At 44.2% G+C, this 20,998-nt stretch overlaps 1 protein-coding gene across 1 annotated transcript; it reads left to right on the top strand.

Annotated features, from left to right (window-relative positions):
• The first annotated feature begins 343 nt into the window (after window positions 1-343).
• DEGS2 (delta 4-desaturase, sphingolipid 2) lies at window positions 344-19,000 on the top strand. Its single transcript, XM_054635584.2, has 3 exons — window positions 344-580; window positions 9,070-9,812; window positions 16,719-19,000. Exons 1-3 carry the CDS (start codon window positions 499-501, stop codon window positions 16,860-16,862), a joined length of 969 nt encoding a protein of 322 aa, XP_054491559.2. The 5' UTR covers window positions 344-498; the 3' UTR covers window positions 16,863-19,000.
• Window positions 19,001-20,998: the final 1,998 nt, after the last annotated feature.

Below are 20,998 nucleotides of genomic sequence, written 5' to 3'. Positions count from 1 at the left end.
GGGTTTTGCCCTAATCCAGGGGTGTGCTTAGGGCTCTCTCTCTGGATTTATGGCGTTTGGACTACCTTTGCTTTCCAAAAACTGTGTCTGGAAGTGCCCGGGGACCTGCAGCGCTGGAGTTCCCCTTGTGCTCTGGATCCGCCCGAAGCAGCGATGGATGCAGTGGCTGTGCCGGGGATCCCCCTGCCCTGCCAGCACGCCCACCGCACACACCTCTCCTGGCTGCCTTCGAGTCCCTGCAGCGCGGCGAGCCTCGGCCGCCCGTGCCCTGTCCCCCGTCCCGAGGCAGCCTCTTCCCGCCGGACTACCCCTGACATCCCGGAGGGGCTCTGCAGCTCTCCCGGCTGCTGCCACCGAGCGAAGCCGCGGAGCTGTCCCGGTGCCGCCTGCGGTGCCGCGGGGCGGGGGCGGGCGGAGGAGCCGCCCCTCCGCGGGCGCGGAGCTATAAGGGCAGAGCGGAGCTGTAAGGGCAGCGCGGAGCGGGGCGCAGCAGGCGCCATGGGGAACCGGGTCACCCGCGGGGACTTCGAGTGGGTCTACACGGAGCAGCCCCACACGCAGCGCAGGAAGGAGATCCTGGGTACGACGGGGAGCCCGGGAGCGGCCGCGGCGGCTCGGGCAGCCGGGCTGGGCTGCGCTGCTGGACGGGAGGGGACGGGCGGAGCGGGGCGGGGGGTCCGCGCCGGGGGCGCCGGTGTCGGTGCGGCTCGGGCCGGTGTCCAGGCTGCGGAGGGCGAGTGCCGCAGCCCGGTGGGCTGTTGGGTGCGCTCCCCGAGGAGCGCAGCGCTCCCAGCTCTCTGCCAAGGGAGGCAGCGGCGGGGATGCCGCGGCAGAATCGAGCCCGGCTGTGCCAAGCCGGGCCAGGGATGGCAGCGGCGGATGGGTTGGCACGGGCTGTGCCCAGCGCCCGCCTGCCCGCACCGAGCCGGGCCAGGGGTGGCAGCGGCGGATGGGTTGGCACGGGCTGTGCCCAGCGCCCGCCTGCCCGCACCGCGCCCCGGCAGCGGCCGCTGCCCTCGGGGGTGCCGGCGGCTCGTCCGGGTGTGCCCCGGGCGCGGGCTGGGAGCCCTCCTGCGGGCACGCGTTCCCTGCCGCTGCCTGGGTACAGCATGGAAGTAAACGGGCATAAGGGTCCGATCTGCTGGATAATAATAGCAAATCCCCGCCGCTTGTCGGGGACAAGGTACACTCCTGTATTTTCGTGCTGTACACGCAGCGCTCACCTGCGCACGGCAGTGTGGTGGGGAGGGAGGCTTATTTTTGTGGGGGTGGGGGTTGGGCTATTCCGAAGATCGTTTTCGAGAATAACTGATAATTCAGAATTGTCACAGAGCACTGTTCCATATCTCCTAAAAATACATTTTCAACTTTTTATTAATAAAAAAGATTTTGATTTTTTCCCCCTCTTTTCATTTGGGTGGGTTGGTCGTTTTGTTTTCTTCCCTCTTATGAGTAGGATGAAGTTTTGAAAGAACTTTTATAAAAAGGCAGTGGAACTTCTGACTGAGTTGCTGCACAGGGTATATAGTAATTAGGTGCAGTTCTTTAACTCCCCCACAATCTTACAGATTAATCCAGGATTAATCTAAATTACAAAAACATTTCCGGTATAGTTGCAATGGTGGAATATCCACGTCCAGGTTTGAATTACATCCAAGAATAATTATTTTACTATGTAATCATGATAGTCAAATTACATCAGTATAGCAAATGATGCTTCTTGCTGTTGTGCTCCTCATCCCCCCAGTCAAGGGGACTGCATTTTGGTGAGCTAAGGGTGGGAGGGTGTATGGTGGGTCTCTGCCCTTGCTGCTTGCTTGTGTTTTTGGTTGTGCTATAGAACCAAAGGGGAGTCAATGGGGAGTGCAAACCATGATGAAGCTGTAGGGAGGTACTTGGACTCCCTTGTTGCAGCAGACTCTTTTTAGGACTCTTCAGCAGCACACTTGCAGAGGTTTTGCCCACCCCCCCTCTTTGAGTTAAGAACAAGCAGTTGGAATCAAGGTCCATCTCCTTCTTTACAGCCTCCCCTGTCTCAGCTGTGGGAGTGGAAGGAGGGGCAGAGAGAAATACAACATGGAAAGAGAGGCATGAATGATCTGTGTCTGATAAGGCAGAAAGGACTATAAAGCTAGTGTCACAAATACCAAAATGCTACCAAAAGTTACTGAAACTATCATAATATAACACACAATATTTCTGTAATGATCCTCACTCTATTATTCAAAACCTAAGGTCACCTAGTATTCAGAGTATATAGTTACCAAAGTGTTTAGTGTCTGCTAAGCTGGAGTACACAATAAGAATCTTAAATACATATGAACAAATATCTATAAAAATCCATGTATTTTACATTTTTGTGTACAACAATACCTTGGGGACAGCATTCCATGCTGGTAAAGGAACTATTTCCTTCCCAATAGGTTAATGATTTAGTTGCTAAGCACTGAAACTTGATTGTTCTCTGTGCTGCAGCTTTTAAAAATGTTGGTCTCTCTCAGGCATGGCTACTTGGATTTAAATACAAATGGAAATTATCTGTTAGGAAAAAAAAAAATGGGCAAACTAACAAACACATAAGGCAGTTTCTTTCTACATAAGTGCTGTTTCCTGGGCTGTTGTCCCAATATGTTCCTATAGAGCATCTGACAGGTAAAAAAAGTTCATCACAAATTTGTTTGTCCTGGCTTAAGAGTTCATAGCCCAGGTGTCTGTAAGGCTTTTGTAGTCAGTGACTGTGTCTGAATGAGAGCTCCCCGAGTCCAGTCTCCTGACCATGGGCAGGGACATCCTTTGCTAGCTCTGGTTGCTCAGAGCCCCATCCAACCTGTCCTTGAACACTTCCAGGGATGGGCCATCACAGCTTCTCTGGGCAGCCAGTTCCAGCTGAGCCACAGAGCTGTGAGCAGTGTTTGTCAGCTGGGCTGGCTGGAAATTGGCTTTGTGGCAGGACACTGCTGCACTACATGAGGGTTGTCACTCCTAAAGGCTGTAATTATACCAGCAAATAGACCAACATTTTGCACAAGGGAGAGGAGATATTGTCTCTCTTATCTCTTTGTAGTCTCTAGGTATTAAAATGTAGCTTGTGCTTAGTACTGTCTGTGTGCAACTGCTTCTGACTTAGAGTGGAGTTCTCTTGCCAAGCTGGCACTTGGACCCTGATCACGTTATACATGTTCCTGAACACGTTATTCACGCTTTGCAGTTTATGAAATGGAATGGTTTCATTGCTATTCTCTCCCTGTCTTGTTTATGAAAAGCCTGTTACTGCCTTCTGTCAGGACTGGGATTTGTGTAATGCTGCAGTAAGCTCTGTTAGGGAAAGATCTGGTTAAAAACTTCCTGATGGAAAAGTTTGTTCATCTAGATCTGCTTAGCCTTTCTGTATAGTTACAAAAATGCAATTAGGGGGAGATATAACCAAGAGAGGGCATCTAGTAGAAATAGGATTTCTACTTTTTGTCAGTAAGGATTTCTTGGACTGAAAGACTTGGAGAAACTATGCTCTTGCTCAGTAGGAAATGTTGATGGCTTTTCACTCTTGACAGATGAAAAAAATCATTGCTTAAATGCAGGTAACACCATAATCATACAATGTCTGGTCATTTCACCTGCAAACAATTTCCCAAATGCAAGAAAGGAGCAATATGTTGTGACATGGGAAGAGTGAGATCATATTTGTGCCGTGGGCTGTATCTAACTTTATAAAATTACTGTAAGTTAGAAAATGTCTTGCCTCACAGGATCCTTAGGGAAGCACTTGTTTGCTGCTGAGGATGAGAGCTGTATCAATGTTGCTCAGGATAGACCAGGAACATCTGAATATGATCTAACATACAAGAATGCTTAATAGTTATGTAATTAGCTTTTTGGCAAGTTATTTTGGAGTGGAGATGGTGCAAGTGTTTTATATGTACTTTATCCTGTAGGAGGGCTGAGATGTTAGTTCATGGGGATAGGTAGAACAAAATTAGGAAGCTAAATCCATTTTATTTTAGCATTTAGCTGATCTGAGTATAGTTTCCAGCTCTGGTCTCTTATTTAGAGATTAATCTGCTATTTCTTCCAGCTGTCTCTTTTTAAACCTCACTTTTATGAAAATTCTGATAAGTTATACCTACTGAAACATGCAATATATTATGTCCCTAGCTTAAATCAAAGCTCTGAAGTACATGTACTTCTAGTGAAGAAACAATGTTTGTTGTTTATGCTGCAGTGTGTGGGCACAGTGCTGTCCCTGGCTGTGAACAGGCTCTGATGAGCAGCCAGGAGAGCTGCTGTCCCAGTGCTCAGGCCACTCCCCTGTGGGCATCACCTTGGAAATAAATCACATGGGCAGAAAGTCACTGATTTCGGCATTTATGGTCTTCCATGGGAAATGTATTAAGCACAACCCAAGGCTTGAGCTTAGTCCATATTGCAGATTTTTGTTTCAAAAGGAGCTGGAAGCTCTCTTTCTAGCATTCCTACATCCTTTTACTCTGCACTAGCTAATAAACAAATGTAAGCAAACAGGTTACAGCTGCTGACATAGTGATGTGCTGACATCATCCACCTCTGTTGACACCAGCAGAGTGGCACCACTGCTTTCTCTCTACTTTTCCACTACTTTCCCTCTGGTGGCCACTTCTGGGTGGCCCACTGCCCTTGGACCAGCTTGCACTAAGATATTTAGAAGCTTGTGGGTGACAAATACAAGACACTTCTTGTCCTTTCACAGTGGACATATAAAACTTCAATGTAACTAGCTGGGCCAAAAATGTTTCTTATTATTTTGTGTACTGGAGGGGCTTTTTCACAGGAGACTCTGAAAAACCAGAAGGTGTAGTCATCTATATTGTCCTCTGTGGATCCTACCTGTGTCCTGACTAATGCATTGTTTGACTTAATAATGGAATTAATAATAGGGTCATATAATATATTGAGCACCAGGTACATCATCAACTAGATCAGGTTGTTCAGAGCCCCAGCCAACCTGTCCTTGAACATTTCCAGGGATGAGGCATCTGCAACCTCTCTGGGCAACCTGTGATAGTGTTTCACCATCCTCTTTGTAAAAAATCTCTTCCTTATGTGTAGATCAAATGTCTCCTCTTTTAGCTTGGAACTGCTACCCCTTGACCTATCACAACAAGCCCTACTAAACAGTCAGTCCCCATCATTCCTATAAACCCCCATTAATACTGAAAGGCAATAAAGTGTTGCTAAAGCCTTTTCCTCTCCAGGCTGAACAGCCTCCATTCTCAACTCTCTCAGCCTTTCCTTACTGGAGAGGTGCTCCAGCACTCTGACAATTTTCAGCCCTCCTCTGGACTTGCTCCAAGTTGTCCATGTCATTCACTGGGGCCTTGGGTGTGCTGTGCTTTTATAAGCAGGTTTTTGAGCTGAGCTGCCACAAGGCAAAACACTATAATGTTAGTAAACTCTCTTCCTTTGTTTTGTGTATTTATTTGGTACAAATACCAGCTAAAGCTACTACCAGTAGTAAAACTTACATCCTGTGCTTGGTGTGTCTTTTGTCTGTTTTGGCAGGGACTCATAATCAATAGAATGCAGTCCAGGACAGCAGTGTAACAGATTTTTTTTTCCTACTTCCCTTTAATAAACCTTCTAAGTGACTTATGCTGAGGAGCATGTCCACTTTGACTGTATCAGTATGCTGCAAGGAAAAGGAAGGAAAATTAAGAAATGAAATTTCTTCTCTTTTTACTCTAGTTTCTCATGGATGTGGGCAAGGCTGCTGCTCCTTTAAACCTCCATCACCACTGTCTCTGTGGGCAGCTCCTGCTCTTGTTCACTTTCAAATCCCATGTGTACCAAAACATGCAACTGTGAAGTATGTGGTGTCACATCAATGAGAAATTGTGTCTGGTGCCATCATTGGGTTATCTCAGGGACAGGATCAGTAGGACAGAGGATGAGTGAAAGTTCAGAACAAGGTATTTGCTGTCTCCTGAGGAGGAGGAACAGCAAGACCTGGTAGCCAATGGCCTGTCCACAAACAATTGCTCCAGCCCTAACTGAGGATCACTGTAGGGCCATGGTGAGTGCTTTGGATCTCCAGAGAGAAGCATCAATGAACAAAATACCTAGTCAGATTAATTTGTCAGTTTAGGCACTTGGTGAGTGAGACCTGCCTCTGCCTCTCAAAGGATGCATAGAACAGTCTGGAGTCATCTCTGTGAAAAGTTAATTCAGTAAATGGGTCGTTTCAGAATTGTGAACCCTTCTGAAAATATACTTGCAGTATTTGTTCTCTCTTGACTTGTAAGAGTGGGGAATGCTGTCTCATCATCGTGGAGCAGAGAGCCCTTGTGCACTGCTGTACATCTACACCAGTGCTCCCACCCTCTCAGCAGTGCAGTGGCTCAGTCTGGACAAGAACTCAGACTAGAAGCAGCACACATGGATAACCTGTCTGCTGGCCTGAGCTAACAGACTTCCTCAGGGAGCTGGAGGCTGGCAGATGTGCTGTGCAGACACCAGAGCAGCTGGGTCTCTCCTGTTCTCATTGGACTATAAAGGGCAAAACTTGATCCCATGCAGTCACATAACTGTAGGTGTGGTGTCCTGTCCTGTGTTGTGTGTCCATGCCTTCACCCACCCCCCTGCCCAAGCCATGGTTTCTCTGTGAGGAGAAACCTGAATTTTTCCATGCCATGGTTTCATGCCTTTATCAGTATTAATGATAAACAGCCACAGTATTGTGGTTTGACTAGTATGCAAAAATTTACTGGTGAAGTTAATCATGTGTTGAATTTAATATTAAACCCTGGCAAGTTACTTAATAGCTGTCACCTGTGATAAGTGCAACCTGCCTGCATTGCTGCTTGCACACACCTGCTCTGGAACCTTTTAAATGGAATCTGCACTCCTTGTTGGCTGCCACAGAAAGAAATAGGTCAAAAATTTTCATTTTCAAATGACTTCAGAAATATTTTCAGATGCTTCAGAAAGAAGCATTTCTAAGCAATTTTCCCATTCCATTAAAATTGCTTTTTGGGTTTTTTTTTGGGGGGGGGGGGTGTCAGTATGGCCTCAATTTGACCAGGCTAAGGAGCAGATTTGGTTGTTTTACATGTGATTTCTTCTGGTGACTGCAGTAACTTACCTCTACCAGCCACATCATCTGACAACATTTGAGGTGGCTTGACTTATTAAAGCCTTTTCTGGCTTTTGGACAGATGCCCCTAAGAATGAGACTAAGCTACATAAAACTGCATGCCTGGAACAGTCTTTCTGACCAGGCTGTTATATTCTTGTATTTTAGAGTAAACTTTGCATAAGCAGCACTGTGTGTAAAACTAAAGTACCTATTCAGGTACTAGAGAACAACTTTTGTCATGTTAACTTTATTGGTGTGAAAAATATAATTTCAGGAATGGTGAAAACAGCAACAAAAAACAAAACAGCAAAACAAAAAAAACCCCGGAGCTTCTGGAGATTTTTGTCAAAATATTTGTCTGATTTTAGAAAGACATGAACTTTCACTACAGCTTTCCCAGCACTTAGAAAATCTCTGTCTTGCCTGAATACTCCTCATGGTGACCTTGGCCTCCTTATCCTCAGATTATTTGAGTATATTTCCTTTGTCCTCATCTTCCACAGCACTTTTCTAATCTTTATAATCTCTAATTACTGTTAAGATGAGCTGAAGTTGGCCAAGAGGCTCAAGGATTGTTGGAATGGTTGCAGAGCATGACCACATTAACTTGCTTCTTTAAGTAGCACTTCATCTTTTTGACTTTCTGTAAACTTCTCAGGGTTCACTTCTACAAAAACCTTCTCTGCATCCAGCACTCAATATCTGCCACTGTTTCAAGGTCACATAAATTACATGTATTGTCTCCAGCCTTTGGTTATAGTAGACACAGCTGCATAGATGCAGATCATTGTAATCTTGATTTTATTGTATTGGTATTATACTGGGACAGTCTTGTGATGTTTACTTTACTATTCATAAAAAGGGCCCATGAAACTCACAGGGACACTGTGCAACCTCAGGGTTCAGAATGAGTGACTTCTCTATGCACTTATCTGTGTAAGCTGCAATTACTGAGAAATGCAAAGTATGAGTTAAAGGAAGGAGGCCAGTACGTGGCTAAAAGCCATAAGGCAGCAGCAAGAATCATGTGCAAGTTAATACTGGAAGTGAGAAGTGTGGCTTTGCAGAGAGGAGATGTGAATCAGTGAACAGCACCTAGAGGATCAGCTGTACTACATATTTTAGTTTATTTTTAAAGGACAGAATGGCTGGTGGGACTGGAGATCAATGAGCTGGCCCTGGCCTGATGTGAGGCAGAGTTGCAGGCCTAGCCCAGGTCTCCACTGTACTGCAGTATTTTTTAAATTTTTTTTTTAATTTTTTGAGGTCTCATGAAGCTGTTGTGTGATAATCTATGTGGCTTTTATGCCTGCTTTTGGTATGTGACATGGGAACAGAGAAAAATTTGCCATGCTGTACAAAATCCTGATAATATTACTGACTTTACTGTGATGTTTCTGTGTGTGAAGAGTTGTGCCTGTTGTGAGCACTGGTAAACACTCAAACAATTAGGAATTTTTTTAAATGCTGTGTTTGTCATCTAACCACAGGGCAAAACCTGGTGAGCCTGTTGCTCAGCTCTCTCCTCTGCTTGTGTGTTTGAAACAGCAGTGTGAAAAGGGCTACAGAGAAGGCAGTTGTATCCCTTTAGTGAAAAATAACATTTGAGGAAAATACAAAAGGACATAAAAAACTTAAAAACACGACAGAAAGTGTTTCTTAGAGTTTAAGTCCTGTGGGATTTGGCTCTGAAGCAATACTCATTGTGGGAAAGGCACATTGTACCACAGAGAGACCATCAAGGTGGTTTTTTAATATGTTTATATATATCAATATAAATCAGAACTGGACATGATGCTGGAACTAGTAAAACTTTCACCTTAGTGGCAACCCTACTTTGGAATTAATGTTTTATAAAACCAGGGCCTCAAACATAGTGTGATAAAACCAGAGAGTCACAGTGGTGATTGTGTTTGCCTAATCATGTCTAACCAAGTTTTTCTCTGCATTTTTCCCTTTAGCAAAGTATCCAGAGATCAAGACTCTGATGGGACCAGATCCACATTTAAAGTGGATTGTATCTGGAATGGTTTTCACGCAGCTTCTGGCATGCTACCTGGTGAAAGACTTATCTTGGAAATGGATTTTCTTCTGGGCTTATGCTTTTGGGGGTTGCATCAACCACTCCCTGACCCTCGCCATCCATGACATTTCACACAACGTGGCCTTTGGGAACAAGCAGGCCAGGTGGAACCGATGGTTCGCAATCTTTGCCAACTTGCCCGTCGGTGTGCCCTACTCTGCCTCCTTCAAGAAATACCACATTGACCATCACCGCTACCTGGGAGGGGACAGCCTGGACGTGGACATTCCCACAGACTTTGAGGGCTGGTTTTTCTGCACTCCGCTCCGGAAGCTGCTGTGGCTGTTCCTGCAGCCTCTGTTCTACAGTCTGAGGCCGCTGTATGTGAACCCCAAAGCAATCACACGGATGGAAATCCTCAATGCGCTCGTCCAGTTCTCTATAGACCTCATCATTTACTACCTGTGGGGGCTCAAACCTGTTATTTACTTAATAGCAGGTACTATTCTTTGCTTGGGTTTTCATCCCATTTCTGGGCACTTCATAGCAGAACACTACATGTTCCTGAAAGGGTATGAGACATACTCTTATTATGGACCTCTGAACTGGCTCACCTTCAATGTAGGCTACCACATGGAGCACCATGACTTCCCCAGCATTCCTGGATGCAGATTGCCCATGGTAAGTATAGCAGGAGGGAGTTGGATTTTTATTGAAGCTGCTAAACTGTGTCAAAGAAAACACTCCAAATCATAGCAATTGATGAATTTAAGAAAAAAAAGGGGAAAGAAAGAGAACGGCTTTTCTGGATTTGTTTCTAATTAATTTTAAACCAGAGATTGAGAGAAACAGCTGTCAAACTGCTGTAATACTTAGTTTATTTGATGCAAACTAGAACATCTGATCCTCAGAGGGCTTGAGGAATACCTTTTGCATGATAAAATCCTCCAACAAGGCTTTAAATGTCTCGATTTACATCCCTCAGCCACTAAGTTTTGATTCTGAAAGTTTAAAGACCCATCTAAAGAGAGGCAGGTGGCAATTACTACTTTAAATTTGTCTAATGATCAATCTGCTAACTATATTGTTTGATTAACATCAAAGAAAATTTTTCTGGTTTTGAGATGACATAATTTTTGGGGCATGTTCCAGCCTGACATAGGTAGCACTGGAAAATAAAGCCACACTCTCTGAGACTCCTTTTAGCTCTCCTGCCCCACCCACAGAAACTGAGGAGGCCTGGTCTGTCGTTGGGAAAGCACTGTGGCTTTCCTCCTTTGAAAGGCAAACCCCTTTTTGTTTATGTTTTATCAGCTGTGGGAATCAAATTTGCAAAGCCCAGGTGTCTAGGAATGGTTTTCCATCTCCCTCCAGGTGTGTAGCTGCTCTTGTGTGTTTTGTGCAAGGGCTGCTCAGCAGGTGCTCGCAGTGTCGGAGGTACGTGACTCCCAAGGGTTACTCCTGCACACGAGTTCTCTGACGGAACAGGAAGGAAACATCTCTGTGTGGCCTGATGCAAAGCTGGGAATTGCTGCTCAATATCCAGATGAGGTGGAGGTAGAGCCTGAGGCTCAGGAGCTGTGACCTCCCCACCACTACTGAGACCATGTACAGCTTCTGTGATGGCATACGTGGGCAAACCCCGCTGGATGGGCTCATGTTCTCCATCACAGAAACACTCCCTGGGAGAAGATTCAAATCAAGGGGAGATTTTCTTGTGTAGAAGGGTGTGGGAAGCCTCTCTACAGTCTGCAATTGTGTTCCATTCACTCCTTTGCTGCTGGAGGTCTGTCCTGGAGACACTGCCTGTTCCTGGTGAGGCCCAGAGGAGCTGGTGCAGCAGCCCACACTAGCGTATGAAGCTCTCCTGTGAGGCACTCCCATCCCTGATACACCTGATAGCTCAGTGGGGAAGTGTGTGTGCTTGGCTCTAGTTTCAAATGTTCAAACTTGTTAGATGGGCTCGGATACTTAGATTACCAAAATGAAAATAGAAGAGAAGGAGGTTAGCTCAGTATCCTGCACAAGGGAGGTGAGTGACTAATTGAACTTGCTGGGACTGTTGCTCCAGCCCTGACTGAGACCTGAAAAGCTCTTCTCCACCCACCACAAATGGTTCAGCCTAGTTCCTTGAGGCAGTGCAGCAGCTGGAAGTGTCTGCCCTCCTGCATAAAGAGGATGGAGTTATTAGCTGAATTTCATGGGCTTGTGTTCATGTGTGTTTTGCTCTTTGGCAACTGAGACTTGCCCTGCTGGTGGAGAGGAGAGCAGGCTTGTCAATCACTGCTGCCTGACAGAGCTATATGGAAGCCTTGGAGTCTGATGAGAGATCAATTACAAGTAAAAATGCTATTAAAAAGAATTCTATTAAAAAAAGTTGTATTTTCTTTGGCAAAACAGTTCCTGTAGAAAATCCTTTGACCATTAAAACAAATTGGTTACTCTTTTCTGCAAAATGAGAAAAAAAATCTCTGCTGCTGTGATGAAAAGAGATAAGGAAACAGATCCTCTCTGATTAACTTTAAATCTTGAACTTCCTAGGAGGTAAGCAACCTCACCTTGCTCTACTTTGCTTAACCTCCTGGCAAATTGCTCACTCAGCAAAGATCTTTTTTTTTCAGATTTAGTCTCTCAGACACTTGAACTTCTAATAGTTGCATTGTGTAGTATGGATGATCTCTCAACAAGACTATTTTTATTTTTATTATTGGCAGGTAGAAAATGGAGTAAAGACCTCTATTTTTAAAGATCTATCCTACATGATTGAGATCAGGGGAGAAATAGGATTTGAGAATAACTGGATCTTAATCTTGGAAAGTAACTAGCTTTTCAGCTTGCTTATCAGGAAAATAAATTCAGTGTTTTCCTTTGTTACAGGTGTGTCATTCAGAACATTCTGAGCAATGTGTTTGCCACTGCAAAGACCTTTACCCTAGGACTGTGACAGATTTGAAAGAGGAAGAATTAGGCTGTGCTCATAAGCTTATGGATATTAAAGATGAGTGACATGGGTGCACAGTAAAAACTTGTCCCACTAGTATAATGAGAGATTGCACAAGAGACCATGAAATTTAACTTTGCAATGAAGGCCCTACTCTAAGAAAAAACCCCTGTAGACTTAAGAATAGATTAGTCTTTGAATGAAGTCTTACAACTATAAAACATTGCACTGTTTACCAATGAGTAAAGAGACCCATTCTTCATTGTCTGAAGGACAGAGTATGCTCATGGAGAAAGGAGATTGGAGAAGGAGGAGGAACTCTACTAGAAGCTGCAATAAAAGCAGCAGTGTTACCAGGGGCAAACTAGTTACTCATTAAGCTTGTGGGAAAAGGAAAAGACATGGTATGAAACCAGATTTATTAGACAGACAAGACTGGAAAACATGGTAGATGTGCTGGTTCTGAATTGCAGATTTCATTAACCCTATGATGGCCAGGAGGGCTAGTTCCAGTGCTCACCAGCCTTTGGTGGAGATGTAGGACTATAGAAGGAACTTCTTGTAATAAGCCTTTGAGCATTCTAAATGTAATTTTGCAGCTTTGTGTCATAAGGATCTCTAGCTTCTGTATAGCCCCAGGACAAGGAGTGTGTAACAGCCATGCTGAAATACTAGGCTGCATTTAACTTTTGTACCTATCAGATATGAAGAGTATGAGTAAGGTCCTCTCACTGTGCTCCACAAGCACAGAACCAGAACAAAAGTTTCAGTCCAAAAGATGTGATTTCTTGCCCTGCCACCTTGACCTACTTGAAGAAAAGCCTCAATATACCATGTGCCAAGTGCCTAGTAATTGTCCTGCAGACTTTGCAATGTCTTGTTATCTTTCCATGATAACAGAATCACAGAATGGGCGAGGTTCAGCCTCCCTGCTCAAACAGGGTCATTCTGAAGCACATGGCACAGGATTGTGTCCAGATGGTTCTTGAATATCCCCACTGAGGGAGACTCTGCACCCTCTCTGGGCAGCCTGTTCCTGTGCTCAGTGACTGCACAGTGAAGTTCTTCCTCATGTTCAGGTGGAACTTCCTGTGCATCAGTTTCTGCCTTGTCCTATTGCTTGGTAGCACTGAGAAGAGTCTGGATCCATTCTCTTGACACCCACCCTCCAGATACTTCAAGATATTGATGAGGTTCCCTCTCATCTGTCTTTTCTTGAGGCTGAACAGGCCCAGTTCTATCAGCCTTTTCTCATATGCTCTGGTCCCTCAATCAACTTTGTCACCCTGCACTGGACTCGCTCCCGGAGCTCCATGTCCCTCTTGTACTGAGGAGCCCAGAACTGGGCACAGCACTCCAGATGTGCCTCAATTTTCATTTACAAACTAGCAATGAGTTAAGACTTACAGTTGAGATTTGTAAGGAAGAAGGTAGGGAGGAGTTGAAGAAAATGGATCACCTACAATGCAATATATGGAGAGCTCGAGGAGCAGGATTTTGGAATACTTAACTACAGTGCCATCCTCTTTAAGACAATCTATGATCTGGCCACAAAACTTGCTACCTGGAAACTGCCATCTACAGGTTTTGTGCTGTAACATAGAGGGTGACTCTGCCAGCCTCAACCATACTAATAGATACAGAACCATTAAGGCTGGAAAAGACCTCCAAGATCATTGAGTCCAAACTTTGATCTAACACCACCATATCAACTAAATCATAGGATGAAGTGCCATGTTGAGTCATTTCTGGAACACTTCCAGGGGTGACTCCACCACTAACTTGGGCAGCTGTTCTGATGTTTGACAAGTCTCAGTGAAGAAATTCTTTCTGATGTCCAGCCTTCTCCCTTGATGCAGCTTGAGGCCTTTTTTCTCTTTCCTGCTGCTTGTTGCTTGGGAGAAGAGGCTGAGCCCCACCTGGTTACAGCCTCCTTTCAGAGAGTTGTAGAGTGATAAGGTCTCCCCTGAGCCTCCTTTTCTGCAGGCTAAACAACCCCAGCTCCCTCAGCCACTCCCCATATGATGTTGCATTTAAAAGGGAGCCTGCATTAAACCCCAATTACTGCCCTCCTACTATCCAGTTTTTCTGGTAGATAAGGTGATAATTCTGTTTTATGTATGGAGATGCTGAAAGAAAGAATGAAAAATGAGATGGTTTTGCTGGAAAACTTTTGCATAGATCTCTTATAAAAGAGAAACATATTTTAAAATTCTTTCCTGCCATATGCTAGCAAGATGGGAACATGTACCTACCAAATTTCCTTCTTTTCCATAAGAAAATCTTTCAGAAGTCCCCCTCTAACTGCATTCAATGGATTTTCTCTTTCCTCCATTTCTTATTGCAGTTTCACCTTCCCTCTCCATATTTTCTGTGCATCTCATACAGGTGACCTGCCCTGAGACCTTGCAGTGGTGCAAGTGGTGCCTGCCTTCCTGCAGCAGGTGCTGCTCATGTTTGCAAAAGCTATTGGGCTGAATATAGGCTGTTTATTGGCCTCTTCTCTGGGCCATTTTTTGACTATGTCACTCCTACTTTTCCTTTGGAGCCTTTGGAGCCAGAGGACACAGCCTGAGACATTGCTCCTAGGAGCTGAATTGGCTTCTGTGAATCTCCAGCCTTCTACTTCCATGTGCAAAAGGCAATATAGGAAAACTTCCTGAAGCCCTTGTGGTGGTCAAAATATAACATGGTCAAGAGCTCTGCAGGATAATGTAACTACTTAAGAAAGCATGGTCTGGTTCAGAGGGCAAGAAATCCTTGGGGCTCTGGGGAAGAGGGGAATGGTAGACCTGCCATATGCACTTGGGTAGTGTAGATGAGGGCTAAACTACAGTTGAAAGGCAGGATTTCTAAAATGGAGGCAGGAAGGAAGGTCTAAGCTATTGTGTGCTAGGAAATGACCATGTCAGAGCTAGAGTGAAGCTTTTGAAGCTGGGTGTCTGAGCCCCCCTTTGTGTTTGCATCAGGCCTCATGAGTAACCTTCATTCAAGGGAGCTTACTGTTGAAATAGTCCTCCCTCTCATCCTCTGGCTATTTCAATTACCCAGCTGGGAAAAGGGAGGGCACAATACCCAGATTAAGTTATTTCTGACTGGGGTTACAGAAGGAGCACAGAGAACCAAATCTGCTTCTCCAGAGATCTTGGAAACCTGGAAATCACCTCTCTTCCTGTCATTAACAAATATCTCTAAGCAGAAATCCTGATATTGTCTGAATATAATTGAAAATTAACCATTGAAAATTAACTACTTTGAAGTACCAACCAATGCTTTAAAGCAGGATAGAGAAAATGATTATGAAGTTGGAGGTATTCAGTGAAAGACAGAATACAGTCAGACCTGAACTGAATCTTCCATCTCTAGCACAGCACTACATGCCAGGAGCACCAGGAGTGTGTAAGGGACAGAGGTACAGAGGTAAAAGATTTTAATGACTCTTGTACATTATCCAACCTATTTCACAGAGAAATGTCTGCTAGGAAGCTGAATTAATGAGGTAATTAGCAGGGAGCCATACTAGTTTATAATTTAACTTTCACTGGAATTCTTACCTTTTCACAAGCAGTTAAATGCTGTGTTAAGGTTGCCCCATTACACCTCGGTGGTGATGAGACCCTCTTCCTGCATGGTGATTTCTGTGTAACCCTTTCTCTCTTCACTGCAAGTCTGCACTGTGCTCAGTGTAGCTGGCTTTAAAATTCTGCAGGGTTTTAAAGAGAGAAGTCATGCTGTCCAGCAAGACAAGCTATTCTAGAGCTTTGTTTGTCTAGGAGGTGGAGCTGCAATAAAACTATGCCCAAGCAGTTCTGTGCAAGTGTACTATAGTTAACAGATTCTGCTGCTTCATAAATGTGTTCAAAAAGCAAAGCAATCTAGTTGGAGCAGGAATAATAACTGATAACTTGGGAATCCTCACAGTCCCCTGAACCTGCCAGCTTTGAAACCTCTTTGTCCTCTGTTTCTGGCCCAACTCCCACTACAAGTACCACTCCAATGATGCACAGTGCTTCTCTGATGGCAACAGTCTTAAGACTTTGGGAACTGTAGCAGGGATGAAATTTTATTAGACTTGTGACCTAATAATGATTCTCACAGTATTTTTAATATCAGACTGAGGAGAAGAGACCACTCCTGCAATTTTCTTTGCCTGCTGGAGGAACCCATCTCTTGGATTTGCATCATGGTAGCAGAATGCAGGGCACAAAACAAAGCGTAGGCAAGGCTGTGTCTGTCATTTTCTCAGTTGTTAATTCTCTCTTACCCAGAACCCTCAACAGAAGAATATTACAAGTGGCAAACAGGGCTTTAAATATGGTGTGCTGGAGTCTTGGCAATTGATAAAGTGGATAAAGTTTCTCTCATTGTGGAGATCCCACCACCTCTGAAATGAGACAAAATAGTTCTGACTGAAGGCAGCAATCCATCGCCTTTCAAATTATGACACTGTGAGGCAAAACTTACATCAGAAATCTGTTAAGAAGTATCTAAATGCATTTAAGTACATCTCATTTGGCTGAACTTCAGAAGCTCACAAGCAATAACAAGTAACTTCAGGTAATGGCTGTGCTATCAGATCTGAGTGTGAAGGTTGAAACACACCTGACTGTGCAGCCAAACACTCATTCTCTCTTGTCTTCTTCCAGGTGAAGAAGATTGCAGCAGAATATTATGATAACCTCCCACATCACCAGTCCTGGATTCGAGTTCTGTGGGACTTTGTTTTTGATGACACTCTTGGTCCTTATTCAAGGGTTAAGAGACTGTGCAAGCTGGCAAAGGAAAGCTAACGGGGCAGCTCCTCCTGCTTCAGTGGTGTGTGTTTGTTCATTCCCACGACTTCAGTTTTCTGCAGAAATAGAAGGATCTTTGTGTGTACTGAATTGAAGTTGGTGCATGCTGCTTATGCCAAGAAGATGGGTGTGAAAATGAAGCAATTTTAGACAACTGATATTTTTTAATAAAGGATATTTGTATATGCAACCCTCAGAACCTAGATTAGAGTGAACTATGATTAGGTGAACCTTTGGTCTAGGCTTAGAATTAACTTCCTGGGACACATATGCCTAAGCCTATGTTTTAGCTCTGTCTGTGGGGGGAATTTTTGTTATGTGTTATGTGTGAGCATGTGTGTGTAGTTCAGGACTGGTTTCTCTTGGCACCAGATTGGAAGTAGATGCTCTGTGTGCACAGGACTGTGGAAGCAGGGAAGACTGGCACATAGAAGTAAATGATACTCTCTGGAAACACAAGGGTGCTTTTATCTCAATGTCTTGTCTAATCTAATATCTTCTGATAATTGCTAATAGCAGAAATTTTATATATGCAATGGAATATGTTTATATTTTTGTACATCTGTAGCATTATTTCAGTATGCTGTTTGATCTTTATTCCAGAGCTTTCTCTAAACCTTTTATGAATGAATTTCCATTCGTAGGATATAATACTATTGCTAACTGAACTGTGGCAAGGAAAAATCCTTTTTTTAGTGTTCCTCCTACTTCCTGATCAGCAGCATGGATGTGACTCTGAGGAACTGGGTGCTCCTTTCTCACTCACTTTTTCAACAGTATTCATAACTTCATGTATCTCACCCTTTTCCCTACTGTAAGTCCTCTGGGGAAAGGAGAGGTTCTAGTTTTAATTCTTCCTTGCCAAAACTATTAGCATTCCTGGTCACCTTTCTTGGTTTCCTCTATATTGCACCCCTTTCTGTGCATGGGAGTTAGGAGTACGTGTCAGCGGAGACATGGAGGTGCCTTCATCTTCCTGGTGGTATTTGTTCCTAACTGCTTTCAGAACAATGGCAATTCTTTTCCTCTGTCATTCAAGGGGCACAACTTGACATTTGGGAAGCACATGATACTCCAGCTCTATAAAATTGCCTCTGGTGGTGTTAAGGGGATGCACCTGGAACATGGAGATGGGGTCGTTTCTCTCTCTGTATCTCTTACTTGGTGCTATTGACATTAACCTTCATCTCTCATTTCCACCTGCTGGCATACTAAAATCTTCCTGCTTGTCCTCTCCAATTATAGACTTCTGGCTATCCTCAAGAATTCTGTATCATCAAAAACCTTAATCAACATAACCTTTCTACAAGCAGCACAATATCTGGGGAGTCAGGAATTCAAATGCCATCTAGTAAATTTCCTCTACCATGGAAAACTGGCAAATTATTTCTGTCCTTACAAAGTGGTTAAAAGAGAGAAATTATGCATTTATATATAATTGCCCTGTAGCCCTCTAACAGTTTGGGTTTTTTCTGCTGGAAATCTGTGGCTGTAACAAAAAAAATTATTGTGCAGCCTCATTGGTCCCTCAGAGTATTAGACCTGAGAAGCCTGATTTCCTCACTAAACATGATTTTGTCCCTTCCTTCAGCAGCACTGGATCCAGGGAGCCAGTCTGTCTGTTCACGAGGCAGCTGAGCTAACCTGCAGCCATTTGGGTTCCTCCTTCATTTCCCCATTCTCCATTTTTCACACCCATGTGATTTTAGCAGCTGGGTAAATAAATACCCAGGCTTGCTCAGAAGATCAAGATCCTTTGTAATACAGGGGTGGAACACCAGTTTATTCATCAATACTGTTTTGTGCTTTTGGATAAGAAGAGCAAGAATGAGGCTTCTCCCAGCACTTCAGCCTTTACTGATTCCTCAGTGATGAAAATACTTAACACATATTATATCTGAATTATTAAAGCTGCTTTTCTCCCAAAGGAAAAGGTGCTGGTGTGGGAACTTCCATTACCTCTGTGTCAGTGTTCATGTCAGGGAATTTCAGATTTTTATTAATTTACTTCAGATTTGCTGGCACTCTGATCATGTATTCAATTTCCTGTGTCTTTAGCAGTTCCTCAACTCTCTTGCCCAACTTAATAAGTTAATATAAAAACCACAATAAAGATTATGCTAACTTCCTCAATATGACTGCTATCCTTTTCCTCTTTTATGAGTGACTTTATGCTGTAGTTCCCTTACTCAGCTTTCATGATCTGGTCACCCATCTGCTGTGGACTACTAACCTAGCCTGACACAGAGGCTTTGGTGTAAATGAGCCAACCAAAACTGTCAGCTGCTTCTTCACCTGCCTCCCATCAGTATTTCCATCATGGTCCCAGCTTGCTTAGCCTGGGCAGCCCCACATTCCTCCTGCTCAGCACTGTCCATCTCAGCAGGAATTGGCTGGAAGGCTGCAGTGCCTGCAGATGTGCAGTGTGAGCTGGGTTCCAGGATTTGGGGTGCTGCTGGAGAAGGCTGTGATCCTGTTCTCTCCATGGGCGCTTGTCTTTGCTACTACCAGTAATGTTGGCAGGAGGGTTTTTTTTCATAACCACAGGGCATATGGGTCTGGGTTAAAAGTGTGTTAGAGCTATGTAAAGTTTTATTCCTTTTGCTTAAAAATTGATCTAGATTTCCTTCATTGTTTGGGCACACTAAGGGTCTGGCAAGTAGCTATATGATAGGAAGGATTGGAGAGTGATGTCCCCTTAGATTTCTGCTGTGTACGATGCCTGTGGCCTGCCCTGTTGCAGTGGCTCAACAAGCCCAGGATGAGAGGACACCCTTTTCTGCAGAGACAGCTGGCAAACTGAATTAGTGTCTGGGAGAAGAGAATCCTCTGGCAGTGCCACTACTGGAAATAAGTCACCTTGCACATCCCTGTCACTGGAGCTGAAGGCTGGGAACTGGCACAGTGATGCCAGGACTGCTCCCCTGCCAAGTTTCACCTTCCACCCCACACACTTTGCTCCCACTATTAAGTGTCCCTGTGCAAACTTCAGCTTATTATGTTGTAATTATATGAGGCCTGCAAAGGTAATTGAGAAAGCAAGAAAATCCCATTTACAGGGGCATGCCATATCCAGGCTGTAAAACATGGTTATTACTGACCTTAGGCAGAATGCCACATTCCAAGGAAAAACATGAACCATGCCAAGCACCAACCTCCAGAACCTTAATCAGGATGACGGGACAGTTTCACAAAACAGATGTGATCTTAAAAAGCAGCAGTTTTGAACAGTACTTGCCATTATCAGGTATGCCATTAAATGGGTTTATAATTAGGAAATGCATGAACTACTGTAAGAGATTTATGCAACAGAGCATTCTAATCTCTGCTGTTACTGATGCTTGTCCAGGTTGCTCATACTGGGATGGCTCCTTCTTGTGGTCCTGGGGTTGTTGCAATGTGATGCACATCAGTGTCTGCTTGCTTTAGTTCCCATGTGGAAATCTTTATCTTGCTATTTAACCTTTCTCCTACCTTCAGCTGGCATTAAACAGCTGGCATTAAACATCAGGCTCAGTCTGGAGCTCACTGTTGCATTAAACTCAGATTTCTCCCATTTCTCCCATACTTAATCTACAGTGTAACCAGACTGTGAAAAAGACTCATTTGCACAAGGCATTTGGGTTGCTTTGAAGAGTACTGAAGAACACCTCAAAACAAAACAGGTAACACTTCACAGCTGATTGCCAAACAGGGCCCATGCTGCCTCCTCTGCTGGGTCTCCTCTAGCAGGGTGGCTGTCCTTCCTGCCTGCTCCACCAGCAATGGGACAATCCTGGGCTGCTGCATCAGGCTCTGCTCCCAAAACCAACCCTCAGGGCCTGGCTTTTAAAATTAAATCTTTATGGAAGCCTGAAGAAATGAAGGGAACTTGGAAAATACTTGACAGATTTCAACAGTGGAACTCCAATCCCCTGGCTTTTGCACAGGGTTACCAGAATATGGTATCAAGACAACTGCCATGCAAAGCTTGCACCAGACTAAGTCAAGCAGAAATTCCCAAGATTGCTCTTGATGCCTCAAGTTTTAACTTTTATATTTTTCAGATTCTGTACTGCTTTAGTGTGTAGTTCTGAGTTTCATATCAAGGGATAGCAAGCTCTCTTTACAGAGTAGGGAGACAAAACAATTCC

This window comes from Agelaius phoeniceus, chromosome 6 (assembly GCF_051311805.1).
Source record: "Agelaius phoeniceus isolate bAgePho1 chromosome 6, bAgePho1.hap1, whole genome shotgun sequence".
NCBI classification, from domain to species: Eukaryota; Metazoa; Chordata; class Aves; order Passeriformes; family Icteridae; genus Agelaius; species Agelaius phoeniceus.
This window is presented reverse-complemented; position numbering and strand designations above follow the sequence as displayed.